Source organism: Zootoca vivipara, chromosome 8, assembly GCF_963506605.1.
Source record: "Zootoca vivipara chromosome 8, rZooViv1.1, whole genome shotgun sequence".
Lineage (NCBI taxonomy): Eukaryota > Metazoa > Chordata > Lepidosauria > Squamata > Lacertidae > Zootoca > Zootoca vivipara.
The window spans coordinates 15,084,266-15,110,619 of NC_083283.1; the positions used below are offsets into that span (position 1 = coordinate 15,084,266).

General features: G+C 45.3%; 1 protein-coding gene across 4 annotated transcripts in view; it reads left to right on the forward strand.

Moving 5' to 3' along the window:
* The window catches only part of SAMD12 (sterile alpha motif domain containing 12), a 199,078-nt gene that overhangs the window by 22,150 nt on the left and 150,574 nt on the right, over nt 1-26,354 (forward strand). For 3 of the 4 annotated variants that reach the window (XM_035124404.2, XM_035124405.2, XM_060277651.1), the window contains exon 3: nt 17,424-17,553. In XM_035124404.2, coding sequence (XP_034980295.1) covers nt 17,424-17,553 — 130 coding nt within the window. The remainder of the gene's footprint in view (nt 1-17,423; nt 17,554-26,354) is intronic. The other variant, XM_060277652.1, reaches the window with a different exon arrangement.

A 26,354-nucleotide genomic window follows, 5' to 3' on the forward strand; every position in this document is an offset into this window, starting at 1 on the left:
GAACCATGGTTGAAATATTATGCTGATATGCAGCAACACCTTGGAGCCGTCGTGGCTGCGGCCATGCCTTGCTTCGCCCTCGCCCGCCCTGCCACCCCCTCTCACCTGCCCGACCCTCCCATCCTCTCCAGCCAAGCAGGGTAGCCGCCAACGCTGCCAGCCCCAGAAGCACAAGGCGGCCGCTGCCTCCGCCACTGCCACGATATCATCAGGCCCGCTGGCCTGTAGCCCCACCCACATTCCCACTTCGTGGCCCCTCCCCTCTCGTGCCTTGGCCCTGCCCCTGAACGACCATGGCTTGCCCCCCCCTAGTTTTGATCCTGGCTACACCCCTGGCAGCATTGATGAGAAAGGCCTCTGCTCAGCTCCAACCCACATAACTTTTGGTGTGCTCATATGTACCTTTTGCTATCCTATATATTAATAGCTGCCATTTACTCTCTGGGGGAAATAAAACACTGCTTGCGATGCACACTGAGTAATGCTGCAGAACCTTTCAGCATGTTAATTGCATTCCTCCAAAGTGTAAGTGGGATGCGGGTGGCGCTGTGGTCTAAACCACTGAGCCTAGGGCTTGCCGATTGGAAGGTTGGCGGTTCGAATCCCCACGACGGGGTGAGCTCCTGTTGTTCAGTCCCAGCTCCTGCCAACCTAGCAGTTCGAAGGCACGTCAATGTGCAAGTGGATAAATAGGTACCACTCCGGCGGGAAGGTAAACAGCGTTTCCATGCGCTGCTCTGGTTTTGCCAGTAGCGGCTTAGTCATGCTGGTCACATGACCCGAAAGCTGTACGCCAGCTCCCTTGGCCAGTAAAGCGAGATGAGCGCGCAACCCCAGAGTCGTTCACGACTCGTCTTAACTGTCAGACGTCCTTTACCTTTTTAAAGTGTAAGTGCTCTGAGCACACAGGCCCCACCTGACGTAATAGCAGACACCTTTTTCATTTTTGCTTACCCAGGTGCCCACGAAAGGTACAAACCATTCCCTTGTGTAGTAGCCTTGAGTTAGGCTCAGAAGTAGAGCAGGCATTTCACCAGGACACACACCACAGACTCATGGGGCTTAAAAGGTGCTCGTTAACAGTAGGAAGTTTAAAGAAGGTTAATGCAGAGAGAGCGCTAACCCAACAGTTCTTAAAAGGCCTTGAATGCGAATTCAGCTGTCATGTGGGCAGCAAGGTCAATAAGACATTTGAAGGCCTAGCTAAAGAAGGGTGCAAAATGCCCCCCCCAGTAAGTATTTCAAGAACAAATGCCTGATTAAAAGAAGCAACATTTGGATCCTGTGAAGATATTCTATCAAGTATATTCAGGATTGTCTATCGTGGAGGTTGATTGCTAAATAATTAGAAAGCAATGAAAACTCAAGTCTTCTGTCCCTCAGAAGACTGTAAATACCTTGGATTGCCAACATTTAAACTTGAAAGTATTACAAGAGCTCTGCTGAATCAAATCAGGTGCCCAACTAGACTAGGATCCTGTTTCCCCCAGCTGCCAATCAGATACTTATCAGAAGGTCACAGGCACAGCATGAGGGCTGGAGTCCTTTCCTGTTGTTGTACCCAAAAACTGGAATGCAGTGCTTTGTGTCCTCTGAACCTGGAACTTCAGACCTGCTGATGAATCTACCTTTCATGAATTTGTCTAATCCCCTTTAAAGCTGTTGACATTCCCTAACATTATGGGGGAGTCAGATTTCTAAGAGAAAGACTATATATTTTTTTACTTCTGCTGTAGCTTGATAAATAGGTTATTCATTATCTGGTTTGTTCTTTGTCTGTACCTGTTTCATTTCGTACTAACAAAATTGTGTATGTAGTGAGTTTTCCATGAAAAAGAACCCCTTGTTTGAAGCAGTAATCCTTGATTCTCTAGTTAACTTTTTGCAGTTGGCTAGCAAAATTGCATGTGTTTTGCTCGCCAAATCGCAGTACGTACAGTAAAGGAGTGTGTGTGAGAAGCAGTAATGAGATTAATTTTGGTCTAATTGATGATCCTCTGTAAGATTTAAACATCTGTATGTGCAGTGCTCTTTTTACAAATGCACCTTCAAAGCCTTTTTTGTGATATTTGGCTATTAGTCTACACACCATTTTCTGCAGTGCCTAACTTATTTCGGGCATTTCTTGGAGCATGTGCATTTTTGAAGCGTGTGGAGAATGCAGTCGCCAAATTGAGCTCCGAGTGGAATAGCGGGTTGTTGTCGTTCTGTCTGCAGCACTTGCGTCTTGGCCATTGATTTGCAGAATTGAATCTGAAGTAATCCAATTAAGCGAGCAAAGAATTACATGACAAGCTTTGCCATCTAGATTTGCTTATCTCAAAAGAGGGTCTGAGGACTCCTGGTGATCAACAAAAGCAAGTGCAAAAGTGGTTGATTAATTTTCCTTTTTGCTCTTATTGTCAATTTACTGATGTAGAAAATCAGATTTTGTGTCCTTCAGAATCCAGCATGCCCATTCTCTCTCCAGTTTCCTTTTAACAGTACAGCAGCGGCAACAGCAGCACCTCTTTGACTCAAGAAAGCAACCGTAGCAATTTTCTCCAAAAGGGGCTTTTTGCATATTCTATGCAATCAGTGAAATAGCAAATAGTCTAGCACTGGGTACTGAATCCAGTATCCTTTAAAAAAACACCCAGCTTCTGTATAGAAGTCATGACCCAGGCCTTGATCTTCAAGCCAAACTACAGTGTGGACAAGGAGGAGCCAGACAGTTGAAGTACGTAAGCCCTAGCAATGGACTCAGTCCCTGAAACAGAGTTTGAACTTAACAGACAGGACAGGGGTAGCCCACCTGATTCTTTCCAGATGGTGCTGCAATGAAGCCCATCATCCCTGGTCCTTGGCCACGTTGGCTGGAACTGATGGGAGTTGTAGTCCGACAACACCTGGAGGGTCCCACATCAACTATCCCTGAGCTAGGGATAATGTAAGTAGAGTTTAAATCAACAAACAGTGCGGTGGGGGATGGAATCCAGATTGTGAGAGCGAGAAACCCTTCCCTCTCTTGTCATGGTCCCAACAGAATTCTCTCTCTCTCTCTCTCTCTCTCTCACACACACACACACACACAAAATGGTTGCAGCTAGCTTTGGAAGGGAAGTTCTGATCCAGATCTCCAGCTGCAGCAGTTGCCATGTAAAACTGTCCCTGTGGGGTGGCTGGGGAAACCCAGCCAGATGGGTGGGGTATAAATATTATATTATTATTATTATTATTATTATTATTATTATTATTATTATTATTATTAACATGTAGTTTGTACCTTAGAGCAGTGTTTCCCAACTTTGTGCCTCCAGATGTTTTGTGACTACAATTCCCATCATTCCTGACCACTGGTCTTGCTAGCTAGGGATGATGGGAGTTGTAGTCCAAAAACAGCTGGAGTCACAAGGTTGGGAAACACTGCCTTAGAGCTACAGGCCCAAACTAGACATTCATTTAGATGTGTAAGCTTGTAGCGACATGCCTTGTTTTCCCTTAAATAATTGCAGGTATGGGGGAGTCTGATTCTTACTGGGGAACTTATGTCTTCACTACCCTGATTGCTCTCTCTCTCACACACACCTATGTGCAACTAGAAATCTTATAAAAAAGCTCCTAGCATGCCAGGGTGGGGGTGCAGCCCGGTCTCTCTCTGTGTGTGATATCTCTATTTCTATCATGGGTGGGTGTGTGAATAAATAAGCCACCCCTCCCCACATGCTGCATTCCCAATAAGAATTGGGCTCCCCCACATCTGTAATGATTTAAGGGAAACAAGATAGCTTCATGCTATATGTTAAGCCTGAGATGACGAACTTGTGACTCTGCAGCTGTTGTTGGACTCCAAGTCCCATCATCCCTAATCATTGGCTGTGCTGACCGCCTAGGAAACATCTGGAGACCCCCAGGTTTGCAAGCCCGTTATTGAGTGAACATCTAGTTGGCCCTGAAACATTGATTCATTGGCTGCCCAATGAACTGTCCATGGTCCTGATTGCCATATGTCCAGCAGTGCTTGCTCTACAGCAGGCACGTCCGACAGAAAGATCGTGATCTACCAATAGATCATAGAATCATAGAGTTGGAAGAGACCACAAGGGCCATCCAGTCCAACCCCCTGCCAAGCAGGAAATGACCATCACTGGACGTCTGTGGTAGATCACTGGTAGATCACTGGACCCCCCCCCCAAGAAGCTCAACCTTTTTGCCCTGCACCCCTCAAAAACGGGGCTTCCTCCTCCCTAAAAAAAGTCAACAACTTTGACCTGAACCCCCCAAAGGGGGTAGATCACTGCCAGTCTTTAACTCTGTGAGTAGATCTCAGTCTCTTGGGAGTTGGCCACCAGTGCCTGAAGATGTCCTGTATTTTACACTGTGCTAATCCTCCAGGATCTTGGTCACAGACTGGAGCATATTTTGAGAGCATGTTTGATGGTTTGTTACCTGTTGATTCCACTCTTTATGGAGCTCACAGCAGCATGCAGGGTTTGTGCTTCCACTCTCTCTTTGTTCTCGTTCAATCCCCACAACAGCCGTGTGAGGAAGGCTAGGCAGAGAGATGGTAGCTGGCCCAGTGCCACCCAGTGAACTTCACGGTGGAGTTAGGATTCGAACCTGGGTTCCTGCCAAGTCTGACACTCTAGCCAATGCTGGCACTCTCATTGTGGAAAAATAAACTGTATTGACATACGGGGTGCTCTTGTGTGTGCTGGGAAAGGCCTAGCTGCTTTCCAGTCATCCCAGCTGAGGGGGGAAAGGGCTTTGATGTTGTGCATAATAATAATAATAATAATAATAATAATAATAATTTATTTATACCCCGCCCATCTGGCTGGGTTTCCCCAACCACTCTGGGCGGCTTCCAACAGAAAAATGAAATAAAATAATTGATTAAACATTAAAAGCATCCCTAAACAGGGCTGCCTTCAAATGTGTGGTGGCATCTCCTTTCTCTGCAAGAAGATGAAAGCAGAGGAGGGCAGTGGCTCAGCAGAGAGGCATACTTGTGTTCCTTGCAAATATGCCAATGGTCTTTCATGCAGTTTTCAGGATGCAACTGCATTTTAAAGTTTGAGGTTTCATAGAGGCAGAAGCCAGAGTGTGCCGTCAAATTGCATATCAATGTTTTTTGCTCTCTTCTGCTGGGATTGGTGACTTTTTAAAAAAATTCTTTTGCAGTGTCAGGACTAATAGAGGGCGTTGGGGAATTAAAAAAATAACAACTTTTGTGTAAAAACAAGTCTATAGTGAATATATTCGGTGAAATGAGTGGGAGTTGCTTAGAATTTAATTCAAGCCTCTGTTTCCATGGTAAATAGGTGTGTGTGTGTGAGAGAGAGAGAGAGAGAGAGAGAGAGAGAGAGTCATTGTGTGTGTGTCTGTGTTAACGATGTGTGGTTTTGTGTGTGGTTCTGGTCTCATCCACTACTGAAATGCAGTTCCAACCACCTTCCACTGATGTCATGAAGTCCTCAGCCCAAATTCCCCATACCCCTGATTTATTGTTGCAAAGAACATTTTAAAACAGTGCCTGGTGGAATCTCTAAATCCAGATGAGAACTTTAGGCTTTTTGATGGTCCCGGGTGGGGCTTCAGTGCCATGCCAATTCCTTGCCTCTGGCAGAATATATTATGCAAAACAAGCAAACACACACATTTGCATAATTTACAGATGTAAAAGAATTCAGCTCGGTTTGATTTACCCTGGTGAATCCCCCCCTCTTTCCCTTTTCAGAGCACAGAGTTATTTATAACAGCTTTCCTGCACTTTCCTTTCATTCTCACATTCATTTGGGAGAAATCATAGCTACTGCAGTAGGACTGTTGTTTTGCCATAGAGGAAATAAGGGGCACCTATTCCGAGTGCATCCTACACTTCTGGGATCAGAGACTTGTCACCTCTTGGAAAACGTAGGCTTTTGATAGGTTCCCAGGAGATGGGAGATTGACTTAAACCTTTTGAATTTCCATCGTGGTTTGCTGTGGTCATGTTATGAGATAGTATTTGGGTTGATATACATGGGCTGGGTCCTGAGAGCGTTCGAATCCTCTTGTATGCAAACTTCATTTTGGCTCAGTTCAAAGTGCCGATTGGTAGCTTTAAGGCTATAACAGGAAACCTGTGGCCCTTCAAATGTTAATGGGCTGCACATTTCATCATTCATAACCATTGTCCATGCTGGGACTGGGACTGATGCAATCCAGCGATATCTGGAGACTTGATCCTGCAGTTAGATAGACATTGATTGATTGATTGATTTGAGAAAGTCTTTGGCCTGGCAAAAGTCTTTGGCCTGGTTCTCTGAGGTTTCTGGCAACAACAACAACAACAACAACAACAACATATTATTATTATTATTATTATTATTATTATTATTATTATTATTATTATTAATACCCCACCTATCTGGCTGGGTTTCCTCAGCTACTCTGGGCGGCTCCCAACATAATATTGAAAGCACAATAGAACATCAAACATTAAAAACTCCCCTAAACAAGGCTGCCTTCACATGTCTTCTAAAAGTCAGATAGTTGCTTCTTTCCCCCCTGCTCCTCATGTTATGTTCTTGTGTTTTAGGTTGATTGCTGTTGTCCCGTCATGCATCTTCTGCCATCATGGAAAAGTGATATACAGTTTTTTAAAAATAAATAAATAAATGAATAAACAACACAAAGCATAAATAAATATATATCAATAATATATATTGCAGATTTTTTAAAATACTTTCCTTGATACTTAACTTCCAAGTCACTTGGATTGCATCAGGAACTCTGGCAAAAGTGTGTACAGTACATGGTGTCCTGATGCCTCCCCTTATTTACTGAATCCCCAGACTTTCTCCCCTTTCCCATAGGATTTTATAAATTGTCAAGGCAAAGCTGGTCTAGCAATCATTAGAAGCGTTTAATTAAACTCTAAGGGAAAAGACTCCTAGTGCCTGGTCTGCAGCAACAGATTGCATCTTAAGATTGGTAAGAATGAATCCAGGTGTGTGGTATCATACACACAGATCTTTGTAATCACCTGAGCTTTATGTCCCTTCCCTGTTTGATACCAACAGCGCATCTTTTCTTTCTGCGAATAGGTACCCATATGTTTCCTGAATTTGTACCTAAGAGGAGAAGGTTATATGCCAAGCATGTACTTTGACGCTGAAAGTATAGGGAACTCTTCTCTCTCTCTCTCTCTCTCTCTCTCTCTCTCTCTCTCTCTCTCTCTCTCTCTCTCTCTCTCTCTCTCTCTCTCTTTGTCACTAGTACATAATAAACACTGGAAGGTTGACTACATTCCTTGCAAGTCCCTGCTGAGCCACGTGGTGATATTGTGCCAGTCAGTACATCTCAGCCTAACCTACCTTGCAAAATTGTTGTGAGGACAACATTGGAAATCTCATTTGTTTCACTTTTCATTTGTATACCACCTTAGTACGCACAAGGCAGTTTGCAGCAACAAAATATGCAACAAAAAACACACACCTTGTAATAATCTGATCCGATATGGAAAACCATAATAAAACATAACTTTAAAATGGAACTGCTTACAGTATATCAAATAATGTTCAGCAATATAATAGTACCACTGTATTCTGCTCTGGTCAGACCTCACCTGGAGTACTGTGTCCAGTTCTGGGCACCACAGTTCAAGAAGGATACTGACAAGCTGGAATGTGTCCATAGGAGGGCAACCAAAATGGTCAAAGGCCTGGAAACAATGCCTTATGAGGAACGGCTTAGGGAGCTGGGTATGTTTAGCCTGGAGAAGAGAAGGTTAAGGGGTGATATGATAGCCATGTTCAAATATATAAAAGGATGTCATATAGAGGAGGGTGAAAGGTTGTTTTCTGCTGCTCCAGAGAAGCGGACATGGAGCAATGGATTCAAACTACAAGAAAGAAGATTCCACCTAAACATTAGGAAGAACTTCCTGACAGTAAGAGCTGTTCAACAGTGGAATTTGCTGCCAAGAAGTGTGGTGGAGTCTCCTTCTTTGGAGGTCTTTAAGCAGAGGCTTGACAGCCATATGCAAAGAATGCTTTGATGGTGTTTCCTGCTCGACAGGGGGTTGGACTGGATGGCCCTTGTGGTCTCTTCCAACTCTATGATTCTATTCTATTCTATGATTCTAATCTAGCACATTAAAATTAACTTTCGAAACGTCAGCAAATAATAATGAAACAGAAATTCACTCCTAACAATTACAATAAATAATTGCTAAACTATGATCTGTAAAACTAAACTGCAAGTCACAATGCAGGGCAAGATGCAAGTGCAAAGGGATGCCTTTTGCTTGCTTGTTTATCACGAGGGGTTTCTAGCCCCTTACCTGCAAGCTGGGAAAAGCCAGGCTGTGCTTTACTTTCTCTCTCTAAGGCTGCCTGAACTCCCTTTTTAGAATGGGCTGCCTGACGCTCTTGTCGATTTGCAATCTGTGCACATGCCCAGGCTCCAGATTTGCCTTGCTGGTTGCTCGGATTTGTCTGTTGACAAACCTCTTTGAGAAAACAGACTTGCAGAATGTAAAACACACCAGTGTTTGCCGTCCCCGCATTCTGCTTCAAGAAATCTTTGCCATTCTGAAGTACAGACATCTTGGGTAAAGAGGGGAAATGACAGTAAATAAAGATGTGGAAGTGCCGGTGAATACATTGACCTTGGAATTGCAAGCTTTGTAGGCAGCACTTGTAAAGCAGCCGAGATACCTTGTAAAGTCACTGTTTAAACTTTCCCTGGTTATTAAGGGCTTTTGCGGGACTTGAGTGCTAATGTCACCATCCCTGAAATATGCAGTTGAATAATGCACGGCCTAACATTTTGATATTATTATTATTATTATTATTATTATTATTATTATTATTTTCGAGCCTGTGATAGAATGCTCTTTGCTTTGCACAATGGAACAAACAGAGCATGAAATTAAATGTCACATATTAAATCTGCTGATTTAACTCCCCCACCCCTTTTCTTGTTTTGCCGTCGGAGTGGTCAATTTTATCGTTAGGAGAGTCCACAGGAAGTCCCTGCTGTTGCAGTTCAAACTTAATACCAAAAGAAATTGATTTGGGGAGTTGTTTCGATTCCATCTTTAAAAATAATAATAATAATTCTGAAGTGAAAGGACTGGTGCTTACAGTGGCTTTTCATAAATAATAAGTTTGCATTCAATGTGGTGTGTAGCTTTGTAGGCCAGCCCCCAAATAAACGTGGTATTTTGTGACTTCTACCCTGCAACCTTGACCCTGCGAAAAGCAGGGTGGGGGAGAGTCTCATAGATGGGATGGGATTTATCCTTTGTGGGAGGCAGCTTTTCAGAATCAGAAATACTTCTTTTATGCAGTTCCTTTGCAAGTAAATTCCACCTCCCTTATCCTTTCGTTTATATGTAGTTTGCCATACACTTTCAAGTATTGTCTACATAGTTTTCAGAGCCTTCACATACTATATAGTACCTATCAAAGGAAGTATGTATGGAAGTGAGAGCTGGACCATAAAGAAGGCTGGTTGCCGAAAGATTGATGATTTTGAATTATGGTGCTGGAGGAGACTCTTGAGAGTCCCATGGACTGCAAGAAGATCACACCTATCCATTCTGAAGGAAATCAGCCCTGAGTGCTCACTGGAAGGACAGATCGTGAAGCTGAGGCTCCAATACTTTGGCCACCTCATGAGAAGAGAAGACTCCCTGGAAAAGACCCTGCTGTTGGGAAAGATTGAGGGCACAAGGAGAAAGGGATGACAGAGGACGAGATGGTTGGACAGTGTTCTCGAAGCCACCAACATGAGTCTGACCAAACTGCGGGAGGCAGTAGAAGACTGGAGTGCCTGGCGTGCTCTGGTCCACGGGGTCATGAAGAGTCGGACACGACTAAACGACTAAACAAAATAAATAAATAAAGTGGGAAGCTTGTTTTAGCCTGAGGGCCACATTTGCTTCTGGGGAGTTTTCTGAGAGCCATGTGACAATGGAGGGCGGTGCCAGAGGCCAAAGTGGGTGGAGCAAATAATGCAAATTTTACTTTTGTACAGCAGGCTAGTTTCTACATCCTCCATTCAAGAGGCATTATCAGAAATCAGTGGCACATGCTATTGTACTGATGATTTTTTACTGTGCATTATGATTACAGTGGTACCTCGGTTAATGAACACAATTGGTTCCGGAAGTCTGTTCATAAACTGAAGCGTTCGTAAACTGAAGCGAACTTTCCCATTGAAAGTAATGGAAAGTGAATTAATCCATTCCAGATGGGTCCGCGGCATTCGTAAACTGAAAATTCGTAAACTGAGGTGTTCATAAACCGAGGTTCCACTGTAGTTGTATCTTACACCCCCCACACACCTGCCATGTTCTGGGTGCCCCTGGACTTCAACGCAAGCAAACCATTCCAAGTCCAGCTCCGAGGGCCTTCTGGCGGTTCCCTCACTGCGATAAGTGAAGTTACAGGGAACCAGGCAGAGGGCCTTCTTGGTAGTGGCACCTGCCCTGTGGAATGCCCTCCCATCAGGTGCCAAGGAAATAAACTACTACCTGACTTTTAGGAGACCTCTGAAGGCAGCCCTGTTCTGGGAAGTTTTTAATGTTTGATATTTTATCGCTTTATTATTATTAATATTCTTTTGGGAGCCACCCAGAGTGGCTAGGGAATTAATAGATAATGCCTATATGCTTTCCCAAGCTTTCCTGGAGTCGGACATCATCAAATCATTATTATTTGCTTTGCTCACTGATCCGTTTTATTTGTGAGCTGCAGTTGCACTTTGTTTGGCTTTTGCAACTTTTTTTTTAGTGTTGTTCGCATTCATAGTGATTTTATTTAAACCGCTTAGAGATTTTTGCTGTATTAAACAGTATCAATAAACAAGTATCGCCAGGACCGACACCTTTCCTAGTGCAGAGTTGAAACAGCGGCAGCCAAGGGGTCTCCAGGGGCAGCTACTGGTTGGGTTTCCTCTTGGATCTGTTGATACCTTTGTTCGCTATTTGCTGCATGGCCTGTTTGGCTGTACAAGAGCTGATGCCCCTTTTAAGTTGGGGGACGGGGGGGAATGGGGGTTAAGCACCTGCCTCCAATCCCTTGTGTTCATCTAACGTAAAATGCACTTTAGGCCTGGTATCTTAAACAGGCCATTTTCTCTGTTCCCTGTCTACTTAAAAAACAGACATGCAGGTGCTTTTAAAATGGCAGCTATTTTTAACTTAAGCAGACAAGATTCCCCTAAGAGGGAGTGAATCGATGTTTCTTTTAAAAAAAGAGAGAGAAAGAAGAAGACACATGTCCTTGAGGAGGAGGAGCGCTGAGCAGCCTAAACCTTTCCCTAGACAGGGGTTTAAAGAGTCCTTCAGTCCCATAAGTGGCTGCTTAGACATAGTCTTGACACTTTGGCAGTAATTTAGCACTAGAAACATATTTACGCTTAAGATACGGCGTCTTAGCCCTCTCTTCTTGTAAAAGGTTGCTAATGGGTTGTGTTTTAAAACATTAATAGCCCCTGTGCTTGATTCTCTTGCATTTGATGCCTTAATATGCCAGGGTGGGGAGGTCAGTTTATGTGTGCTACTCGACTTCTGGACTTACGGCAAGGGTGATGTCCCTCTTAGGGTGGTGGTTATAGCAGAGCACCGGTCAACCGCAAGCTCTGCGAGATCAGAACGCCCCTTTGTGCTGCCAGTCCACACGAACTAACAGCAGTGCAAACTCCAGGAGTTTGGGAGGCCTTGGGCACATTGGCAAAATGGAAAAACTGTCATGGGCACTGCAGGCGTGCACCACAACTAGAGATGGGAAAGCCTGGGGGGGGGACCGAAAAATGGGGGGGACAGGTCCCCCCCCATTTTTCCCAAAGCCGGTTATTTTGTTTGGAAAAAACCTGTTTTTTGCCCAATTTTTCTGGTTTTTTCCTAGGCCTTCCTGTCTCTAACCACAACCAAGCACATGCCACAGCCTGTTGTTTTGATGGATATTGTTTTAATACTGTACATAGTGCATGCAGGGATGTGGGTGGCGCTGTGGTCTAAACCACTGAGCCTCTTGGGCTTGCCCATCAGAAGGTCGGTGGTTCGAATCCCCGTGATGGGGTGAGCTCCCTTTGCTCTGTCCCAGTTCCTGCTAACCTAGCAGTTTGAAAGCACACCAGTGCAAGTAGATAAATAGGTACCGCTGCAGTGGGAAGATAAATGCTGTTTCCATGCGCTCTGGCTTCCGTCACAGTGTTCTGTTGTGCCAGAAGCGGTTTAGTCATGCAGGCCGCATGACCTGGAAAGCTGTCTGTGGACAAACGCTGGCTCCCTTGGCCTGAAAAGCGAGATGAGTGCCGCACCCCATAGTAAACTTTGACTAGACTTAACTGTCTAGGGGTCCTTTACCTTTACCTTTTAGTGCATACCACGTAGAGATTAGAAAAAATTAAGTGTTTTTTAATGCATAAATCAAGTTGGCTACAATTGAGCTTTTAATTCGAGCCTAATTTCAGCAAGGCAAGGGGACCCAAGTTGAGTCCTGAGCAGGTACAGGTAAATGTGGTTTATGCTACCATTTAAATGCTCTGTGAAAAGTGAGAATGGCCCTCAGAAGAAGTGTGGCAAATAGTCAAGAATGACGGGGACTTGCAGTCCCACAGCATAAGACTAGCACCCAGATTCATGGGATAGGCAGGACAGAGAAAATGGCACATTTTCTCTCACACACATTGTTAAATAAGATTGCTTTGACAAGACGTAGTGAAGGCGGATTAGACAAAGTCATGGAGAATAAGGCTCGCACAATGGCTGCTGGTTACGATGGGTATAAATTATAAATTCTGGTGGGAAATTGCTGTTGCAATCCTGTCCTGCTTGTGGGTTTCCCATCAGTGGCAGAGGAAGGGGAGTTCGGGGTGTGTAGGCCGCCCTGGGTGTCATTACTGAGAGGGGGTGACAAAATGACAAAAATAGGAGTGTTGTTGTTGTTGTTGTTGTTTTTAAAGGGCTCACGAAACTTTTTAGTTCAGTCAAGAAACGTAACAAAACGTGGCTGGCCCTGGACGCCATACCGCGGGAACCAGCCCTTACCGCAGGGCCTTCAGTGTGCCCCAGCCATGCGTCTCTCCTGGGAGTGACGTGGTGGCTTGGCCACCTGCAGGCTCTGTGCTGCCTGAAATGACAGCATGGGGCTTGCGCCTGCCCTCCGCCTCTCCCTCAGCTGCCCTACAGCTGAGGGGGAGGTGGCGGAGAGGCTCCACGCAGCGCGCCCCACCCCCATGAGTGGCTCACTGCACCCTTGGCTGCAGGACACGTGGGCCGCACCCAGCACCCAAGCAGCTACCTACGCCTCTGTTTCCCATAGCCCAGCATGTGAACACAGTACTGTACTGGATGTCTGGTCCAGCAGGAATTCCCTTATACTCTCATCTTGACTACTGTGGGAAGCAGGATGCAGGACTAGAGCTGTTGGTCTGATCCAGCAGGCATCTTCATGCCTTGCTGCTATTGTACACACCACCAAAAAAAAAAAATCAAAAAAAAATCAGATTGACACTGATTATAGAATTCCAAAATCTGGCTTTCTGTCTGATTGAATTCCTCTGCTTTTCACAAACCTCAGGGATGTATTGTTACTGCCCACTTCCTACTGTTTGACGTGACAGTAAGCATATATTACTTGTCGCCGATCCACAGGAAGATGCGGTTGCGTTCTGCAAAGAGACGGTTTCTGAAATGGCGTGCTGAGCCCCCAGTTTGTGCCCTGCCCGTGTGCCTGTGCTCAGTTTAAAAATGAGAAGATTGTTCCTTTAGCTGCTGGATGCATCGCCTTGCTGTAGGTTTTTGGAGGTCCAGCAAATGGGAGGAGCCCAGGCTGCCCTCAACAGTGATAATTACATTCTTGCAGCAGGAGCGCTCATTGGCATTTAATCTACAGAATACAATAATCTAGCCCTGCTAGGCAAGTGTGCTCATGAATATGTTGTTAGTACTTTGCCAGGGCTCCCTTATTGTTTGTTTGGCCACTCTTCCAATTTAAATCACTTTTCATTAAATAATAATGATAAGGTTTAAAACAACTGCACTGGCTGCTGCTTCATTTTCCAAAGTGCAAAGGATTACCTGCAAAGCAATATGACCTGGTGACCTAAGAACATAAGGATGGCACTTCTGGATCAGACCAGAGGCCCTTCTAGTCCAAAATCTTTCTCTCACAGTGGCCCGCCCAATTGCCTATGGCAGGCATGTCCAGCTCCCTAGAGACCGCGATCTACTCCCAGTATAAAACAACTGACAGTCATCTACCCATTGTCATTGGAGTGGGAGAGGAAGCCAAAGTTGTTGAGCTTTTTTTAAGGGAGGGGAGTCTATAAAACGCGCAAAACCAATGCAGCCTGTACCAAGTTAAAACAGCAATACAGGCAACTTTGCTAGCGCTAACAATTGCCCATTTCACGTAACAGACGGGCAGAGCAAGAATGGAGGGGGGTAGAGACTTTAAACCCAATGCTTTTTCCTGCAATCGATCGGAAGGGAGACAGTGATCGACCCCGATCACTCAGGGAAGCCAGAGAGCAGGATCTGCGTGGAACAGCATTCTCCTTCCTGCATTTTCCAGAGACTGTCTTTCAGAAGCATACTGCGTCCAACATGGGAAGTAGAATCAGGGTTAGTGCAGATGACTCCCCATTTATGCGGGGGTTCCATTCCAGGCTTCTGTGCGCATACGTGAAATTGTGTAAAATGGGGAGCACCCTAGAGAGTCCTCCTCAACCAAGCCCCGCCGTTCTCTGGCTCACGTGAGCCGGAAGGGCGGCCAGAACCCGCACAGCCAATGTGCACAGGAAAGAAACTCCACTATGCTTCCTTGCGTGTGTCAGCTAGACTGGTCAACAGAGGTATGCTGTCCTTCCAGCTCATGAGAGCCAGAACTTTGCTCCTTCCCCATGAACGTCAGCTGGGCCTGCTCCAACACTTCTCTAGCTCCCGCAAGGATGGTGGGGCTCAGTTGACCCAGGTGATTCCTGGGTACCACTTCTGGGTACCCAGTACCGCACACATGTGCAGTTGTGCGCAAATAGAATCGCATAAACAGAAAATGCCTGTAGTCCTTTCATAGTAGAAGTAGTAGAAGAAGATCTGGGGATGTGAAGAGCTGCCTTCTCCCATACAAACAAAACCGAGATAATCTTTTGAGGTCCTTCTGGGAATCCTTGTCTTCTGAGGTTAAGCAGATGGCATCCAGAGAGATAGTCTTCTTGATTTTCCCCGTTTCTTGGAAACCTTTCCCCAAGGAAGCTTGCCAGATGCATAACCTCGCGTCTCTTCAATGCCAGGCAAATATCTTCTTTCCCAGGCCTTCCCAAATATCTTGTGAATTGCTTTTGTGCTGCTGCTTTCAACATGTTTTAATTTGATCGGTTTTGATCAGTTTTGTCATTTTTGTTTAATGCTGTTTGGTTAGCCGCACTAGGAGTTGAAATGCTGAAGGATGGAATATATATTGAAAAACAAAGTAAGACATACAAAAGAGACTGATTGTAAGATGATGATTTGACAACAACCAGTTGAAGTTATAAAGTGTAAACACAAACTCGTAACTCCCAGACAATTTTCCTGCAAAACGAGAAAGGAAATGAGTGAAAATCAGTTGCAGCTAAAGTACTTTCCATAAATTGAGAAAATTATGTTGGTTTTTTTTTAAAAAAAAATTATGCTTTATCTTCCTCTTCCCTGTATATCTTATGTGTATGAGAATTTCATTTTTCTTGTTTATGTAATGTACTCTGAGGAACAAAATAAAACAGTTGAGGGGGAAACAAGCCATTTAGGAGTTCATCCTTCACCGACCTGGTGCCCCCCAGAAGTTACACCAATGCTCCAACCAGCATGGCCACTAGTCAGTGATGAAGGGAATTCTAGTCCAACAATATCTGGATGGTGTCAGGTTGGTGAATGCTGTCCTGGTTCTGAATTCTGCATTCTGCTGTTCATAGGTTCTGTGTTCCGGATTTATAAGGAAAGAGTGCTTCCCCCCCCCTTCAAAATTGCTGTTGCATATGTGAATTATTAAGAAGAGTATTGATAAGCTGGAATGTGTGCGGAGTAGGGTGATCAAGATACGGGGCCTGGAAACCTAGCCTTATGAGTAACGGTTGTTTAGCCTGGAGAAGAGGAGACTGTGGGGAGATATGATAGGCATCTTCAAATTTTTCAAGGGCATATGGAAGATGAGCAAGCTTGTTTTCTCCTGCTCTGGAGGGCAAGACTCAACCCAATGGCTTCAAGTTACAAGAAAGGAGATTCCGACTAAACATCTGGAAGGACTTTCTGACAGTAAGAGCTGTTCAACACTAGAATGGTTCCCCTCCTTGGAAGTTTTTAGGCAGAGGTTAGAATATGGCCACCTGTCATGGCTTGCTTTAGTTGAGATTTCTGCATTACAGGGAGTTGGGCCAGATGACCAACAATTGTTGGGTCCTTGCCAACAATTCTATGATTCTATTTATGTTGTAAATCAGGCATCCCCAAACTCGGCCCTCCAGATGTTTTGGGACTACGACTCCCATCATCCCTGACCACTGGTCCTGTTAGCTATGGATGATGGGAGTTGTAGTCCCAAAACATCTGGAGGGCTGAGTTTGGGGATGCCTGTTCTAAATCAACTGAATCCGTTGATCAGCTAGGATTTATTTAATCATATGACAACCCTAACAACAATGCAGATCCATTGTTGTTTCTTGCCTCATTAGGAAAGTCAAAGCACTAATGGCTGCCCTAATATCAAGACATCTTTCTCAGACCTTTCTCAGTGACCTCTTGGTATCAGAGTGACAAGAGCTGTTCTTCTACCGTGGAACAGTCTCCCTCAGGAGGTGGTAGACTCTCCTTTCTTGGAGATTTTTAAGCTGTCATGCTTGAGATCCCTGCATTGCAGGGGGTTGGACTAGATGACTCTCGGGGTCCCTTCCAACTCTGCAGTTCTATGATGCTATGTCTATATTATTCTATAATAAGATAGGCTGCATTTCCAAGATCCATTGGAGGACCGACAGGTGGGGTGAAGACATACATCACAATTGCTTTTCATCTTAAAGAGCATTAATTGAGATGGGACGGCATATTCAGTGATTATCCCGATTGTTACCTAAATTACCTCTGGTATTATTTTCACACCTGTCATTAAACTCTTGAGATGTCTCTGATAACTGTACTTGTAAGCGTTGATTTATTAATTGCCAGCCATATGGGAAAGTGCCAGGGCGAGATCCCTTGTTTTGTTGACTTCTCTGCACAGAGTCTGGAGCAGCCTTAGCCAACCTGGTGCCCTCCAGGTGTTCTGTTCTGCTGGCTGGGGAGGATGGAAGTCTTAGTCCAAAACATATTGGAGGCACCAGGTAAACTGCTCTGGAGGCACAGAATAAATGCCCCAAGCAGGACAAGACGTCTACTCTAAATGGCCTTTTCCCTTGTTCTGCCTTTCCAGTCTAATATTGTGAAACTGACCAAGCCGGTGGCGCTGTGGACCCAGCAGGATGTATGCAAGTGGCTGAAGAAACACTGCCCTAATCAGTATCAAATCTACAGTGAGTCATTCAAACAGCATGACATAACTGGTAAAGTATGAAATATAAAGACCTATTTCACTTGAGTGTGTATTGCTTGTTGTTTTGCGAGGGGGCGACGTCCGATAAAACTTGTGTTTAACTGTTTCACCCGGTGCTGAGCGGTGGGGAGGCCGGGAGGGAATCGGCAGTGTTTTCCAGCTATGTTATCCAAAGGAGCAATCCGCAGAAAATATGCAGTGAGCGAGCCTTGCCGTGATAAAGGATTGTGGTTTTTAATCTATATCTTTTTTGACACATGCCCACCTTAGGGGCCTGGCTTAAGGCTGAAAGGGCATAAGCGAAACAAACCGATTCTGCTCCAATGAGACTTTAGAATACAAGAAGCATGGCTTCATAGGAGGAGCCCAGTGGAAGAACAAAGCCCTTTCTATATAAATGCTGCCGACGAAGCCTGACGTGTCTGGAGGTCAGGATATGAGCTTTGAGAGCGCGTTGCTCTCTCTTCAAAGAAGAGGGAGACATGGAAAATCTAAATTCAGCTCAGATTAAAATCAAAGCCAGAGGGGAAAGTTCTGGCTTGCTTTCCTCCCAGCCACCCATCCTCTCCGGCACCAGGCCGTAGCTGCCAAGTACCCCGTTTTCCCCGGGAAACCCACGTTTTTACTTACCTTTTCCTGGTGGTCCCCCGTATCACTTCGTCTCCCGTTTTTCTCTGTTATTTTCTCCTGCCAGGGGCCATTTTTTCTCTCTTCTGATTTGCCCTTCTATGGGCACCAAAAATGGCTGCTGCCGGCTTCAAAAGTAGCTTCTACGCATGACCGGAAGTGTGTCGACACAACTTCTGGTGCCAACCCGCCCATCTATGGGCACCAAAAATGGCCGCCGCCGATACCGGAAGTCGCGTCGACGCTATTCCGGTCATGCGTAGAAGCTACTTTTGAAGCCGGTGGCGGCCATTTTGTTGCCCATAGAAGGGCAAAGCGACACCGGAAGTTACGTTGACACAACTTCCGGTGTCACACGGCTGCTGGTCCCAGAAGTGTGTTGCATGCTGCACATACAGGACACACCAGCTGATCAGTGCAACTTATTTCCCCCTCTCTGCTCATCAGACAATCAATCAAATAACCAGGGAGGACTCCATATACGTCCCCAGCTGGATACTGGTCTTTGACCACCCCAGAAATACAGCAAATTTCCTTTGCTGTTTGCCACCATGGCACAAATTGGGAGGGGTGTGTGTGTCAGTGGCAGATAAAGAATTGCTTGGGAATCCAGATCACTGCAAGTTAGCTGCCCTGAGTTTAAACCACCCTTGGCTTGGTTAGATCTGCCTGTGGCCCTGGTGTTGCTATAAGACCTTGCAGGTACTCAAGGGGGGAACCGATATAAAAACAACAGTGAAATGGAACTTGTGCTTAACCTGTCTTTGCTAGTTTTATTTTTTTGCCCTCTCGTGTTATTTCAAGTTGTGCAAAAGTATTGCGTGACGATATTGCAGGAGGAAGAAAAAGGAATTTAATATCCTTGTCAAGTGAAAGCCTACCTGAAGGAGCCTCTCCACCCCATCGTTCATCCCAGATTCCTGCATTTGCAAGGGACTGGGTTTAATGACCCTCGTGCACACATTCTACTCATGTAAAAACACCAGGCAGGCCCCACAAGTAAACCAGAGATGCGTTTTAAATAAAAGGACACATTGGACTCATGTAAAAACATGCTGATTCCTGGACCTTCCATGGGCCGGATTTAGAAGGTGATTGGGCCGGATCCAGCCCCTGGGCCTTATTTTGCCTACCCATTGAATAAATGTTTGTTTCCCCTGCGCCTCGGTCGCAATGGGCTTCCCAGAATGATGCTTTTGAAGACATGCGGTAATTTTCCGTTCCTCAAGGGGGAGCTTGTGCACAGATTACTACGCCGTTTCCAATTTTTGTGTGACTGTAATGGGATCCTGCCTGTGAGAATGGATTGAAATTATTCAGGAGAGCTATAATTTGATACAGCAGATGCTTTTTTTAACAGCACAACTATAAAAAAACAACGTTTTGTGTTCCAACCAAGAGACACATTTTATTACCTTTGCCATTGTAGTTAAGCGTGCGTGCTCAGATTTTTGGTCACTTCCAGTTCCCGCCTCTACCCCCCCCCCCAATTTATTCTTAACTTGTAATTTATTTGGCTAGAAAACACTGCTCTGGGTCTAAAAGTTTCTGGCAGGGAGTGGAAAAGTTAAACTTGTCCTCCCTGCTACTCAGGCTACCCCCACCCCCTTGCCCCACCCCACCCCTAATATTTATATATGCATATTTAAAACATGCATTCACACAATTCTCTGGCTGATTTAAAAATTGTGCGTTTTTATTGTGCACAAAAAAGGAAAAAGGAAAACAGGATTTCAGTTGGAGAAGGCAGACTGTTTTCTCGGTTAATCATCAATTATCCCCTCTTTGTTGTGGGAAAGTTGTAGCTTTTAAACAGCTCATTGAAATGTAACAAGAGAAGGAAGTATTGCAGATGGGGAATTCACTATGATCTAGCACAGGGGTTCCCAACAAAATTTTCTCGAGGACCCCTCATCGAGCCGCTATTGTGACAAGGACCCCCATTAATTGACTTACTTGCTTGAACATCAAATGCATTATCTTCCTCTTCATCTGTAGGCCTTTGTCGTTTTAACGAACCACTTTTTAACCAACGGTCCATTTTTAACTACGCGAACTGTAGCTTCCACGAAAAACAACACTTTGTTTACAAACACTACTGTTTTGCAAAGAGGCAGCGCGCACTAGGGGGGAGGGAGAGGAATGGAGAAGACAGGGTACCTGCGCAGTAGCGCACAAATGAAGCCGACGCGCGCAAAGCATCTTGGGGAGGTGAGCGTTTAGAATGTGCGCGCTGCCTCTTTGCAAAACAGTAGTGTTTGTAAAGCGCCACCTAACGGCATACAGCAGAACTACTGCCTCTATCTAATTCTAGTTTTGCGCTAGACTCTGCTCATGCAAAACAAAAAAATCTGTTATCATACGAAATAAATTTAATATATTTTTTATTCTAATAGCATCTTGCGGACCCCTCTGGCATAGCTCGCGGACCCCTGGGGGTCCCCGGACCACCTGTTGGGAACCACTGCTCTAGCAAAAGCAGAAACCCCTCCATGCAGTTAAATGAATCCTTTCCCTTGCTAGCTGAAAGGCAGGCTCTGCAAATGCAGCCGCTCGTTTGGAAAAGACAAGACCTCATCAAGGGCACTGAGCGCAACACACTGGAATATTTTGTCACAACTCTTTTCAAGCTTTCCTGCCATCAGGAGGGCTAAAAGCTGCTTGACCAAAGGTGTGATTTCTCGGAGTTTTAACAAGAACGTATAACCAAATAGGATGAGCACACTTTCCCGGTTTTTAAGTTCTGCTGGGGCAAGCAGATAGCTCAGTGGTGCTTCAGGGAAGAGCCATAGCTCACTGGTTAAGCATTGATTTTTGATTATTTAATTTCTATACCACGTAATATATTAAAAATATATCTAAGGAATACACGAAAAAACCCAGAAGCAGCAACAGACAAATGAAATATTACAAAAACACACAGTTGCATATAAAAACCCTACATTCATACAAAGTTACTAATATATATAAATCAATAACAGTTCATTTTCCTTCCAACACACTTTCCCTATCAACCTCTCGGCTCTCCCCCAGGGTCCAAACAAACTCTCAGCTGACCTACAAAAGTCTCACAAGGAGAAGAGTTCCTGGAAAAGGCAAACATCACCCTAGTCCAGAGTTCCCCAAACTTGGGTTTCCATCTGTTGGTGGACTACAACTGCCATCACCCTAGCTAACAGGACCAGTGGCCAGGGATGATGGGAACTGTAGTCCAAAAACAGCTGGAGACCCAAGTTTGGGAAACCCTGCCCTAGTCTTTTACTCCAGACTTGCATTTTATGGTCAGGCCAAAAGCAGATGGTCCTTCCTCTGGCTGCCCATAACTGCGTCCCGTTCAGTTGCACTCTGCATACCCAGTTTTGGGTGCAACAGGTTTGTTGAGTTTCCCAGAGGGTCCAGAGGATGGAAGGGGGCTCCCTGCCACGCACAGCTCTTCCTTCACCCTCTGTCCTCTCCTTCTCCTCCAGTTGCTTTGTAAACCAGTAGAATCCAGCTTCCTATGTTCCTATATTGGAGGTCCAGCTTTGAGGGCCTTCTGGCGGTTCCCTCACTGCAGGTTACAGGGAATCAGGCAGAGGGCCTTCTTGGTAGTGGCACCCGCCCTGTGGAACCCACTCCTACCAGATGTCAAGGAAATAAACAACTACCTGACTTTTAGAAGACACCTGAAGGCAGCCCAGTTTAGGGAAGTTTTTAATGTTTGATGTTTTATTGTGTTTTTAATATTCTGTTGGAAGCCGCCCAGAGTGGCTGGGGTGGCCCAGTCAGATGGGCGGGGTATAAGTAATAAATTATTATTATTATTATTATTATTATTATTATTATTATTATTGTTATTGTTATTATTATTATGGACTTTAACTCAGTTGGATGGAGGAGCTCCCAGGTTCAACTCCCAGCATCTCCAATTAGGGTTTGGAAAAGCACCCTTCACCCCTGGAGGCGCACTCCATTGTCTCTCGAGACAGACAGATGCTGACAATGGCAAGGCCTTTGGCCATGCTGGCTGTGGTTGATGTGACCTGCTGGAGTCCAACCAAATGTGGAGAGTCACGGGTTCCCCATTTGGGCACTCAGGTTTAGAGATTTCCTTAAAAAGTTACCTCTTCAAGGCGAGAAAACTCACACGAAGCAAAGCAGGAACCAACAAGCAGCTATCTTTTGTATATCATGTAGTAATATTTAGGATGTTAAGCACTCTATATTTTTTTGAAAAGTAAAAATGATAAAATAAACAAGAACAGCCCGAACAACTTCAACTTTTTTTTTTTTTTTTTTTTTGCATCAACTGCCTACTTTTTTTTTGACTTAAAGTTTTACCTTCTGGAAAGGGCATCTTTAGATATGAAAACCAAAACACCTAAAGCAGGCATCCCCAGACTTCGGCCCTCCAGATGTTTTGGACTACAATTCCCATCTTCCCCAACCACTGGTCCTGTTAGCTAGGGATCATGGGAGTTGTAGGCCAAAACATCTGGAGGGCCGCAGTTTGGGGGTGCCTGACCTAAAGGCTCAGCTGTAGGGGAGATCAGGGGTCTGGGGGTGTGGAGAAGTTTTATCCCCCCCCCACATGAAATCTTCAAGGAAGAGACAGGATTCAGTTTCCGTCTGTCTTCCTCGTGCTTTACCTTTCCCGGCCATAGCTGTCAAGTTTTCCCTTTTCTCACGAGGAAGCCTATTCAGCGTAAGGGAATTTCCCTTTAAAAAAGGGAGAACTTGACAGCTATGTTCCTGACATCCAAAAATCCACAACCAGCAAATGCTCGGGTACTATAACTGATGTGTCCCTGACAACTACCAATCTATGAGAGAAATCCAACAAAACAAAAAGCAAGTCCTGAAATACTCCCGGAGAAGCGAAGAATACATATTTTCATTGGCAAAGAGAATCAGTTCTTCGCTGGGAAGGATGGGCAGGAAAAAAGTGCTTTCGAGAGGTAATGTAAGGGTTTGCAGTAGTATATTTATTTCGGCCTATGACCTGCAGTCTATAGAGTCTATGGTGCTGGAGGAGACTCTTGAGAGTCCCATGGACTGCTAGAAGATCAAACCTATCCATTCTTAAGGAAATCAGCCCTGAGTGCTTCCTGGAAGGACAGATCGTGAAGCTGAGGCTCCAATACTTTGGCCACCTCATGAGAAGAGAAGAATCCTTGGAAAAGACCCTGATGTTGGGAAAGATGGAGGGCACAAGGAGAAGGGGACGACAGAGGATGAGATGGTTGGACAGTGTTATCGAAGCTACGAACATGAGTTTGACCAAACTGTGGGAGGCAGTGTAAGACAGGAGTGCCTGGCGTGCTATGGTCCGTGGGGTCATGAAGAGTCGGACACGACTAAACGACTAAACAACAACAATGACCTGCAGTAGAGAAGTTGATGAGCCCCATCTGCCCCAAAGACCTACATTGATGGGAGAGGGGGTTACCAGTTTGTGGAGGGGGCGGGAATTGCTGGTTTGTTGTTGTTCTTATTTCTGCTATGTATTTTGTGGTGTTTATATTGCAATTTTATGTTGTGAACCGACCTGGGATCTGCAGATAAAGGGCGGTGTACGAATTTAATAAGTTATTATGATAAGTAGAGTCCTGTAGCATTGAGGGCCACAGGTTTTCCCCCTTCCTTCTGTACAGGTAAAAAACTATATTTTCCAACAGTAACTCCTCCCTGTGAAACATGTCTTTCCTTTTGGTGAGTTCTGTTCAGGACAGGGGCTGAAACATTGCACAAGTGGGAAGGATGTAAGGAGCAGGGCCGTCTTAAGCATATCTGGCGCCCTGGCGCCGTGGTGCGAAAATCCCTCCAGCGCGCCCCCCCCCGCCCCGTTTCCCAGCACGGCTGTCCCCTGGCGCCCTGTGCCACCCAGCCTTGCCGTAGGGCCGGCCCTGGTAAGAAGGAAGGGAGAACGCAGAATCATAGAGCTGGAAGGGACTCCAAGAGTCATCTAGTCCCACCCCCTGCAATGCAGGAATCACAGCTAAAGCATCCATGGCAGATGGCCGTGGTCAAGGAGGCTGAACCTTGCCTTCGTCTGGTTGTGCCTAGCTTATTTTGTTTATTCTATTATCTTCCAAGGGGCTCAAGGGGCTGTACGTGGTTCTCCTGCCTCCCCCCCCCATATCACCCTTACAACAACCCTGCGAGGTAGGTTAGGCTAAGAGATGGCGACTGGCCCAAGGTCAGCCAGTGAGCTTCGTGGCTGAGTGGGGATTCTAACCTTGCTCTCCCAGGTCATAGCCCAACCCAATAACCATTACGCCACACACTGGCTTAGTTGACTCCCTTGGGAGGTGGGGTGGGGTGGCGACACTCAGTTTTTCGCACTTTCTCATTATGCTTAGGGCCATTCAGTCCAGGAGAATAGTGGGAGATTGAGTATAGAAAAATCTGAAGTGCTTCTTCACACAGCGCCTGGTTAAAACTATGAAATTAGATTTCGCAAGAAGCAGTGAGTCAGCACATCATGCCAAGTTCTTTGGGTCACTAAAATGTGTGTCAGCACTTTTCATTATTCCCCGCCCTTGTTAAATTTAAGCAATGCAAGGGAAGTATTGTCTATAATTTTTTTACAAGTATTCCAATGAAAATGTCTGTGTAATGGAACATTTAAAGCACAAGAAGTGTGTGCTTTAGTTTCCCCCCACACTTAGGTGTTTCCCAAGCAGTAACGGACTTTCCCAGGAGTTTGTGGGCTCTCCTTCGTTGGTGGCTTTCAAGCAGAGGTTGGATGGCCACCTGTCATGGATGCTTTAGCTGAGATTCCTGCATTGTAAGGGGTTGGGCTAGATGACCCTTGGTGTCCCTTCTGACTCTATAATTCTATGTGCTCCTTATAGCACCTACATAAGCTCCACATATCCCATCTAGAACAAAACTGCCTCTCTCTAGAGAAAAATATTTGTGTATGCATTATGTAATGTCTCCGCTAAGCAACTTCTATTACTTATTACTGCTTGGTTTTCTACTGCTGACTTGCAGAAATTGTTAGGCAGTGTGCTGGAACGGTACAATCACCCATCTAGCAAAAAGCAAAATGCAGTTAAATTGCCCTTTTTCCTTTTACAGAAAGAAAGAAAAAACTCTCTAGTGCACAAATAGCGTTTTATACCTTGGAAATTTCTCAGAAGGGTTATGTAAAACTTTCCAATCTGAGCTGGCTTATCTGTTCAAACCCGTAGTTAAGGCCTCTTGCATGGGAGAGGAACGAGATGGTGCTTTAAACAGGCGCTGAAGGACTTTCCTCAAGACAGTAAAATGCAATTAATTCCCCAGCAGTTGCCAGAGGTACCAGGGTGTGGGTGGCAGCGCTTGCAGGTCTGGATTCACACAGCTATTTCTTGGATCTGCCCCAGGGCTCAGGGCTGACCCAGCAATGTCGGCGTGGGCAGATCCCAGCATGGTTGTTGCTTAGTGGAGCACCAACCAGCTCAGTAAGGCTGAGACACTGGTGAGAGAGCAGCAGCCGTCTCTAAAGTCAAATGGGCATCAGGAATCAGGGACTTAGGACAAGGCCAGGGGAAACTGGACAATAAAATAACATGCAAAATAAAAGAGGTGGGAGAAATGTAGAAGGGCACCATCCCACAGTCATTCCACCTGCAGGCAGATTCTGTAGGGGCAAGCCAGGGTGGGAACAGTGTAAGCGGGCACTCTATGGGCAAGCGATGCTCAGATTTACTGAGAAAGCCCAGCCATCTCAGCTACTGTGTTTAGAACACCATAGAGGCTATGATTTGATAGGATGGGAGCTTTCATTAAGGGGTGACAACCCTTTAATGTAGGGGCCCTCTTCCCCCCTGCCTCCAGCCCCGTAATTCAAGCACTGGCTAATAGGCTAGGTGGGATAAAGAAGATATATACAGGTTCAGAGATGGTAGAAGCAGAGCAAGGCGTGGAATGCTCCATTCATTCATTCATTCATTCATTCATTCATTCATTCATTCTATTTGTTTTCTGTGTTTCCTCCAAGGAGCTCGAAGTGGCATACACGATTTCTACCTTCCTTTTGTTATCTTGACAACAACCATATAGCTCAGTCGGTAGAGCATGAGACTCTTGATCTCAGGGTTATGGATCCAAGCCCAATGTTGGGTGAAAGACTCCTGGATTGGTTCCTTCCAACTCTACAATTCTATGATTCTATGAACCAGGGTCGGTGCTAGGGTTTTTTGCTCCCTAGGCGAG